The sequence below is a fragment of the Candoia aspera genome, chromosome 4 (assembly GCF_035149785.1).
Source record: "Candoia aspera isolate rCanAsp1 chromosome 4, rCanAsp1.hap2, whole genome shotgun sequence".
Taxonomy (NCBI): domain Eukaryota; kingdom Metazoa; phylum Chordata; class Lepidosauria; order Squamata; family Boidae; genus Candoia; species Candoia aspera.
In genome coordinates this window covers 84,909,683-84,919,557 of record NC_086156.1, presented here as the reverse complement: position 1 = coordinate 84,919,557, position 9,875 = coordinate 84,909,683, and the positions used below count along the sequence as shown (strand labels likewise).

Below are 9,875 nucleotides of genomic sequence, written 5' to 3'. Positions count from 1 at the left end.
TAATTGTTGTATTATTAATTATAGTGGCAGGCAATTCATATGCTTTTTAGTTTGATTTTTATAACAGTAGACAGAAATGTATAGAATAGTAGTAGGAAGGAAATAATTAAATAAATGTTATCTTTGGGGGGAACTTGATTAGGATATGTATGTATGTATGTATATATATTTCTTCTTTTTCTTTTACTATAACGGGAGGGAGCAACTGTATTTAGTGATTTTTATAATGTGCCAGTGGAATGATTTATAGAAATAATGTGATTTTGGTTTAATATAGAGTAAGGGATTGACTATGGAAAATTTGTTGTATATCCTTGCTGTTAAAAGTCAGAAGTCACTTCTTGTAATTAAAAAAAATTTTCTTATGTTTTCACTCTTTTTTAGTTTTTTTCTTTTTTTTTTTGTAGTTTTTTTTAAAAAATTGTAGTTTTAAAAAAAGTTTTTGTAGTTTTTATCTTTGTCTTCAATCTAATACAATTCTTATTAAAAAAGCATTGTGTCCTCTCTCTTCATTATACTATCTTAGGAATGTATACTTGTCCATTATTGCCATCCTACTGATGGTCATCAGAAGTTGTAGTTCTTTGACACTGGCTTAGAGGCAAGTTCCTGTGTTTCTTCATTCCCCATGGGTTCATCTAGTTCTCCCATCAGTTCCTCCCTCCCTTGGCATGTACATGTTTCTTTGGAAAGGTAATCAAGGTAGCTGATACAGAACCGCATTGATCAACAAATTATGGGTGAGTGATTGAATGAACGTGGGGGAGGGAGAAAATAAGGGAGGGGGAGGAGCCTTCCCCCTCCTTCATTTAGTCACTTACCAAGCATATAAACCCTGGTTGAGAGAGCTGTTAACAGAGGCATCTGCAAGAGTCAACTGGAAGATCACTGAGCCTCAGCATCTCTTCACATCCAGCTTTGCCTTTGCTTATACCGCCTTTTCACAGTGAGTAGCTGGGGCAGGGCTGTGAAAATTCAGTGATGAAAAGGTTGTACAATTGTGCATTTTATGGACTACATAAAGGACAAAGTTATTGCTGCCCTATCCCACCCCACCCCACTATTATTTGTGTGCTTTCTTCCAAAGCAGATGTTTGTATTCAAGTGCAGCTCAGGATTCCACTAGTTTTGGAAAGCATTATCTGCAAGTGCCCAACAGGACCAAACCCTTAAGCAGAGCTTTGGAGACTAGGCTAAAGATGTGGTCAAGGAAGGGGGGGAGATTATATCAGCGAAACTGATATATACAATATACAACATAAACATGATAAGTTTGTTAAGCAATATCTTTTACCAAGCTTGTTATGGGTAAGACAGTTAAGGGAAAGCTGGATTTCATGCAGAACCGGAAGCATCAGATCTCTTGCAGGGCTACATCTAGGGCTAGCCTGGGTGGCTCACCTGGATTTTTATGAACTTGTCTGTGTTGTTTGTTTCCTCCTAGATGGTTGCCTCTCTGAAGCCCCAGCCTCTTGTGATTGCCATGGCTCTGTGCATCATGTTCTGTCTGGGAACCTTTGTGGACGCCTATCCACCTAAACCTGAGAGCCCTGGAGAAAATGCTACACCTGAAGAACTGGCAAAATACTATGCTGACCTTCGGCATTACATTAACTTGGTGACGAGGCAGAGGTGTGCAAAGCATGAATGTAGTTTATGCAGTAGTGAGGATGTTTCATGGGTGATATTTTATGCCATCTATTCACCTGTGAATGCTAGTTTGACTTACTCATTTAATTTCTTCTTAATTTCTATGTTCCACATGAGGTGGGATGTCAAACTCTTTCTACCCTGTGCAAACATGCATGTATGTTGGGTGTTGATGTGCAGTGGATAATAATTTGCTGTGGGGTTCCAAAGAATGGGAGGAATTAATGCAGCATCATTCCACTCAAGCATCCATCTCCAAGAACATTTTGTTACATTTTCCTAAGTGAAGGTAGCAGCAGTAGCAAATAGGTGGATACATGTATGGGGAGATGTAAGGCTGTTGGTTGAGAAGCTAAATAGTTTACTCCTATATGTGACATCTTAAATCATGATCATCAGTTGATCATATTTTATTATTAGATTTGTCTAGAAATTAAGGACTCTTTTTATGTTGCATCTATCTTCAACCAAGTACTTCAAAAGTATCACAATGCAAATTGATATCCTGATTGAATTTTCAGATTTCACCCTGATACATTTTACAGTTGTCAGTCACAAATAAGCAGCCATGTCAGTGTGGTACATGACCTTACAATTACTTTAGAGCATCATTCCTGGTGCAAATGTGTGTACACATAATGAAGCTCTTAATCTGCAGGGACTGCTGTGCTTTGCAGCCTTTTAGGAGTGAATGAGTAACCCAGCTGTAAAATGCCCAATTAGCCTGTTTCTCCATGAGTGTTCGCTGCTTGGAACAGCTCATTAGCTGGGCAGTGTTGGGCTTCAGGGTTTAGTGACTGTGGTCTAGTGATCGGCTGGTAGAAGCTGAAGCCCAATTGCCCAAGAAATAACAGCCATGAAAGCCTACACCAGCTTGTTAGCTCTCATCTCCTAGAAACGTCATTGGAAAGCAGATGCAGGAGACTGTTAGTAAGGACTTGTCTCTCTCAGTTGTTTGCATGTACTATTCTATTACCTTTGAACTATTCAGTGTCCCTGGTCTACTGTAGTCATAAACATGAGGAAACTGTTGTTCTCTCTTTGCTGGGCCATGGAAGAGCAGTGAATCTCTTCCTGTAGAAGCCAGTCAAAGAACTTTTTCTCTTAGTCAGACAGCACTCACTAAGGCTCAACTTATACATCTCCATCTGTATAACCGTTCCTGGAGCGTAGAATAAGTGTTAAAAGAATATGTTCAATTTATGTATGAAACATGTAGCTCTTCTCTGCTGGCTATTAACTGGGAATATTCCACCAACTTTCTGTGAAACTCTGGACCTAATATCATCCTAGACCATTAAAAATAGTAGAGAAATAGAAAAAGTTTTAAAGATGAGTCCTCGGAATTTGGCTCAGCCTTAGTAGGAATGGAAGCAAGTCTCCTATAATCTGCGTGTTATCCTTTCAAAGCCTATTCCAGAGAATTTGTCTGTCAGTCAGTCCTAGCTAGTAGAATGTGTAATTACCAGGATCTGGTAAAAAGAAAAAATGAATAAAAATGTTGGAAGCTTCTTCTCTCCAAGAGAAAGAATTGGAGAGCAATAGCTTATTCACTCAGTGCTTACTTTTTACCACCAGGTATGGCAAGAGATCTATCCCAGAGACCTTGATGTCAGAGCTTGATTTTGGAGACAACAGCAAAAGTGATCACAATGCTAGATCACGGTGAGTCTAAGCAATTCATGTTGTGACAATGGGTGCTCCAATTTTCTCCATTCCCATTTCCACCTATTAAAATAATTTGTGAGCATCTTTACATCTGTTGATCTTAACGCAGTGAGAAAGAAAAGCAAAGATCATCAATCAATCACTGTACCCCTGAGTTGATGCAGTTCCTAGCATTATAAAAGACTCCTGAATCTCAGTCTGCACAAGAGGGAAGTGAACTAAATTTTTACACTCCCCCACCCCCCAACATATTGTAGACAGACAGGCAGACAGACATGTTTCTGTAGTTGCAAAGCCAGCAAGCCACCATTCACCTTCTGGGCTGAAAGTGACCCAAGAGTTCCTGGAGAAATGGGTAATCCAGAAATTTCATGGAATTGCAGACTTTCAAAGGGTTCCAAAGGAAAGACCTCTGTGGTTTCTAATAGATGACATCTGAAGAGAAATCAATTCTGCTTGAATCATGGAATCCAAAAAGTTTTAGGTTAATTGTTCTGTGCCTGAGTGTGTTCTACCAACTACCAGTAAATATGCCAAAGTGTCATGCAATTTCTTTAACCTTGAGCTTATTATTCAGATCAGCCATCCTTTAGTGGCAGGAGAAAGGTATCCTGTACAGCAGCCTTTCTCAACCTGGTCTTCTGCCAGTGTTGTGGGGACTACGTTTTGTGATTTCTATGTTAGCATTAGATTGGAGACTGCTGCTCTTGATACATGCAAAGTAGTCCCAGCTAAAATGGTCTTTGGGCTCATTTGGCTGCTTCATCTGTGCATGACAACATTTCTTTAGATTTAGATGCCCACCAAACTCTACAAGTCAAGGATCAATTTACAATTGCATCACTAGCAAACCATGAATTCAGGGTTGTGTAGCAAACCATGAATTCAGGGTTGTGTAGCAAACCATGAATTCAGGGTTGTGTAGAGACGGTTTTCTTTTGAAGCAGGGCTAAGGAAGAGGCGGCACCCTCACTCTCTTTTTGTCTCTGTTTTCTGTAGGTTTGATGATTCCTATATGTGGTGAGGACTTTCCCACTTTTCAATCAATGGGAGCATCGGCTGCCTCTTTTTAAATACTCCAATCCTGTTGTGTCATTTAACATTTGAAAAAATGCTGAAGCCTTTTTAAAGAGAGCCTGTCCTTCCCCATTTCTGTTTTCTATCCAATGTTGAATCTTGGGGAGCCCTCTCTTTGGGGATTCCCCCTGCCCCCTAAACAAAAACCCACGAAACTCCTTCCTGCAAGCATCAGGGGACGCTGCAAGGAATCTGTGCTGGGGACAGATACGGTGTCCAGTAGTGATTTAGGTTTTGTTTGAAAGAATCTCTGCATTGACTCACTAGTCAAAGGTCACACTCTGTCCACCCTTTATTGTATACAGCATTAGGTGTGTGTATCTGTGTATTTGTATAAACACATGTATATAGATATATATAAATGTATGCATTTTCCAGGAATTCTCTCTGCATCCACAATAAAAAAGCAAGTGTATCAGAGAAGACTTTTGCCAGGTGTGTCTTCTTCTTTTTCCCCATTTCAGGTGGCACGTTTGGAGGCCTTTCCCCCCTTGCCACAAACCAACCCACAGCACAAAATTTGCCTAGGCAACCCCATTTTCTCTCCATGTCCCCCAGGCATTGCCTTCCTGTGGCCCTCCGCTCATGAGCAAGAGAGACTTAAGTCATCTTTAGTTGTACTGTGATCAAAGTAGAATTTCCCTCTTATTCTGGTGCCATCCAGGGATAGCCTTAAGGTATGTAAATTCTGTAGGGCTTTGTCACCCATTACCTTAGAGGGAAGTCAGATGGCTCCAGTGAGTTGAAAGAAAGGTAAAAGAAGCAAGAGAAGGTTGGAGGAAAGGTCCTGAAAATAGTGGGCACTGAGTGCCACCCACTGCTCAATGCAGGAATTCAGATGAAAGTAACCTCAGCAGATGGCTGTCTAGTCTTTGTACACATCCAGCAAAAGGGAGCCCACAGCTTCTTCGAGGCCATAGCCATATAGCTTCCTCTCTTTGATACAAGGATGCCCCAGGAACCATTCCTGGATGATGTATCCACATGCCCTACCTGCAACTCAAGATCAGCTGACAGCTGAGGAACCTCAAGAATAGTTTAAAAGTTCCACTTTCCCCCTCTGATCTCACCTTGTCCCTGATTGAGTCATAGTATATGGTCAGGATGTGATGAATTGATGCCGAAGGGGGTACCTGGGCACAATGTGCTCTGTGCTGCAACATCTGCTACCTCATATTGGTTCTGCTACTCCAGGGTCACCTCCAGGGCCATCTCCTTCTCCCAGACCTCTGTCCTCTGCCCCAGTCACTTGGGAAGGCTGCAACAGCATCATTCTCTTGGGTTTCTTCTTTTTTCACTACATTTTTCACTGGGTTTTGGAACAGTCAGTTGACCAGTTGACTGCACAAGGATTAGGAACACGTAGTACTTTTTTTGGGGGGGGGAGGATGTCATAATGTACTGGCTGTTGATGTGTTTCCATTGTTCAGTAATTCCAGTGACTGAATTCGTGCTTGATACCACATCTTGTGTCTCCTGCAGGCTTGCATACTGTCAGTGACCCCACTTTCATTCCATTCAGGACATGCCAAAGTGAGGGAGCCATGATGAAGTGAGGTTAGCTCCATCCCTGTTGATTTTCCAGAAGTCCCTCAAGACCTAGTTGTGTCATCAGGCTTGGGGCTCCCAGGGGACCAGTGAAATTTTGAGGTGGCTCCATTATTGTTGTTAATCTATTCTCTCTTAGCCTTGTGGTTTTTAAAATATTGGCACATACAGTATATGGCTAGCATGGTTCATCCCACTCACTGTTTTGTCTTGCGTCATTGCTACATCCTGATGGTTTCAGCATGGGGCATTAACTGGGGAGGGGGGTTGTTGCTGTGGTGCCAGAGCCTCTCCCAGGACCTGGGGACAATTGAACCAATGAGTAACAAGTATGGGGAAGGCTGGTTGCGGGAAGTTATCCATACTCTGCCTTCTAGCGTAGAACTGACCACAGACAGTTGCAGAGCAAGAATTCCTAAAGCCCCCTGTAGAGTTTCCATTGACTCCAGTATACCAGATAGCACTATATTCTATGTTCCCACTGCTTTGAGGACCTCCCCTGTTTGCTCTGTGGCTGCACTACCGCTTCTGCATGTTCACCCTTTACAGTACGGTTGGTTCAGTGCAGTTCTTAACAAAGTGCTAAAGGGAAGCTATGTGGAGGACAGAGGAGGCCATTACTCCCATGGAAGCCTGGGGAGATGCACAGAGGCAGGAGGACCTACATTTCAGCCCTGAAACATGGATGTGTTTGTGTAGATAGCAGCAGAATTGAGAAGCTAGGCTTTCTGTCTTTGGCAAAGAAGTGCAGAAGAAAAGAGAAGTGCTCACACTGCGCTACAAATTAGTGGTCCCTCACAACGCTCAGTCAGAGTGATCAATTCTAGTATTGAACTGCTCTTACTATGAGGAATTTTGCTTCTGGCTATAGTGAAGAAAAGAGATGCAAGGGAATATGCTAAGTACTGAATGATTGCACAAAGGTCTTACACAAGCAAAGTCTCCTTGTTGTTGTTGTTTATTCGTTTAGTCGCTTCCGACTCTTCGTGACTTCATGGACCAGCCCACGCCAGAGCTTCCTGTCGGTCGTCAACACCCCCAGCTCCCCCAGGGACGAGTCTGTCACCTCTAGAATATCATCCATCCACCTTGCCCTTGGTTGGCCCCTCTTCCTTTTGCCCTCCACTCTCCCTACCGTCAGCATCTTCTCCAGGGTGTCCTGTCTTCTCATTATGTGGCCAAAGTATTTCAGTTTGGCCTTTAATATCATTCCCTCAAGTGAGCAGTCTGGCTTTATTTCCTGGAGGATGGACTGGTTTGATCTTCTTGCAGTCCAAGGCACTCTCAGAATTTTCCTCCAACACCACAGTTCAAAAGCATCGATCTTCCTTCGCTCAGCCTTCCTTATGTTACTACGGGGAACACCATTGCTTTAACTATACGGACCTTTGTTGTCAGTGTGATGTCTCTGCTCTTAACTATTTTATCGAGATTTGTCATTGCTCTTCTCCCAAGGATTAAGCGTCTTCTGATTTCCTGACTGCGGTCAGCATCTGCAGTAATCTTTGCACCTAGGAATACAAAGTCTTTCACTGCCTCTACATTTTCTCCCTCTTTTTGCCAGTTATCAATCAAGCTGGTTGCCATAATCTTGGTTTTTTTGAGGTTTAGCTGCAAGCCAGCTTTTGCACTTTCTTCTTTCACCTTCATCATAAGGCTCCTCAGTTCCTCTTCACTTTCAGCCATCAAAGTGGTATCATCTGCATATCTGAGATTGTTAATGTTTCTTCTAGAGATTTTAACTCCAGCCTTGGATTCCTCACGCCCAGCATGTCGCATGATGTGTTCTGCGTACAAGTTGAATAGGTAGGGTGAGAGGATACAGCCCTGCCGTACTCCTTTCCCAATCTTAAACCAGTCCGTTGTTCCATGGTCTGTTCTTACTGTTGCTACTTGGTCGTTATACAAATTCTTCAGGAGGCAGACAAGATGACTTGGTATCCCCATACCACTAAGAACTTGCCACAGTTTGTTATGGTCCACACAGTCAAAGGCTTTAGAATAGTCAATAAAACAGAAATAGATGTTTTTCTGAAACTCCCTGGCTTTTTCCATTATCCAGCAGATATTGGCAATTTGGTCCCTAGCTCCTCTGCCTTTTCTAAACCCAGCTTGTACATCTGGCAATTCTCGCTCCATGAATTGCTGAAGTCTACCTTGCAGGATCTTGAGCATTACCTTACTGGCATGTGAGATGAGTGCCACTGTTCGATGGTTTGAACATTCTTTCGTGTTTCCTTTTTTTGGTATGGGGATATAAGTTGATTTTTTGCAGTCTGATGGCCATTCTTGTGTTTTCCAAATTTGCTGGCATATAGCATGCATTACCTTGACAGCATCATCTTGCAAGATTTTGAACAGTTCAGCTGGGATGCCATCATCTCCTATTGCCGTGTTATTAGCAATGCTTTTTAAGGCCCATTCAACCTCACTCTTCAGGATGTCTGGCTCTAGCTCACTGACCACACTGTCAAAGCTATCCCCGATATTGTTATCCTTCCTATACAGGTCTTCGGTATATTCTTGCCACCTTTTCTTGATCTCTTCTTCTTCTGTTAGGTCCTTGCCATCTTTGTTTTTGATCATACCCATTTTTGCCTGGAATTTACCTCCGATGTTTCTAATTTTCTGGAAGAGGTCTCTTGTCCTTCCTATTCCATTGTCTTCTTCCACTTCCGCACATTGTTTGTTTAAAAATAATTCCTTATCTCTTCTGGCGAACCTCTGGAATTTTGCATTTAATTGGGCATATCTCCCCCTATCACTGTTGCCTTTTGCTTTCCTTCTTTCTTGGGCTACTTCTAGTGTCTCAGCAGACAGCCATTTTGCCTTCTTGGTTTTCTCTTTCTTTGGGATGTATTTTGTTGCCGCCTCCTGAACAATGTTGCAAACTTCTCTCCACAGTTCTTCCGGGACCCTATCTACTAAGTCCAGTCCCTTAAATCTATTCTTCACATCCACTGCATATTCCTTAGGAATATTAGTGAGCTCATATCTAGCTGATCTCTGGGTCTTCCCTAATCTCTTTAGTCTGATCCTAAATTGTGCAAGAAGAAGTTCGTGATCTGAACTACAGTCAGCTCCAGGTCTTGTTTTTACCGACTGTATAGATGTCCGCCACCTTTGGCTGCAAAGGATGTAGCCTAATGAGTATACCAAAGACAAAATGCAATATATTATAGTAGTGGTAGCTGATGTATCATGCGGTCCATATATCATGATTACTCAGATCATTAAGGATTTTCAAAAGTCATTTTGCAATGAACCAATCATAAACGGAGAGCTACATAAACTCTTAATTAAGCATTAAACTCATGGAAGTACAGTTTAGCCATTAAGTGTCTTCTGGCAGAAATCCAAGAGGTATATCTCTTGAAAGGTTTAGTGTACACCTATTGAATTTCTGGCTGTATAAATATTAATAGTAACAGGAACAACTTATAATAATAAAAACTAGGTCTGTAGAAATCCAAGCAGAAATCCATTGGGTCTGTTTCTGTAATGGGACTGTGGACAGATTGTGGACTAATAGAAAATCTGTCTGCACAATTACTATTTGAAGTAAAAAGTTGCCTTATTCACAATACATTAAAATCCTGCATGGTTATATGTCTGGACAATATTGAAGGTTCACTGCACCTGTTAAACAATTAAAATACATTTTTGCATTCACATCATTATCTTTTTGAAATTCCCTTTGTAGTGAATGGATAGGCAAGCCCCACCCCCAGATTCACTGCCTGCCGGCACTTAAAGTTAAACAGGAAGTTTAAAGTTTTCTCTTTTTAAATTTTTAATAAGGCTTAAAATGGAAACCCTTTGTACAAATGAGCTGTCTTCACAAAGTGGGAGAGGGTGGGGTGGGGAGAGCTGATTTCTCTAGTCACATATCTCAGTAGTCCAGGCTTAACTGTCCTAAGAGTAAGTTATTT

At 41.8% G+C, this 9,875-nt stretch overlaps 1 protein-coding gene across 1 annotated transcript; it reads left to right on the top strand.

The window, feature by feature from the left end:
• Positions 1 to 834: 834 nt before the first annotated feature.
• LOC134496573 (goannatyrotoxin-Vere1-like) lies at positions 835 to 4,818 on the top strand. The gene is made up of 4 exons (XM_063302293.1): positions 835 to 946; positions 1,445 to 1,632; positions 3,229 to 3,315; positions 4,318 to 4,818. The coding sequence occupies exons 2-4, from the start codon at positions 1,445 to 1,447 to the stop codon at positions 4,340 to 4,342; spliced, it is 300 nt and encodes a 99-aa protein (XP_063158363.1). The 5' UTR covers positions 835 to 946; the 3' UTR covers positions 4,343 to 4,818.
• The last annotated feature ends 5,057 nt before the right edge of the window (positions 4,819 to 9,875 follow it).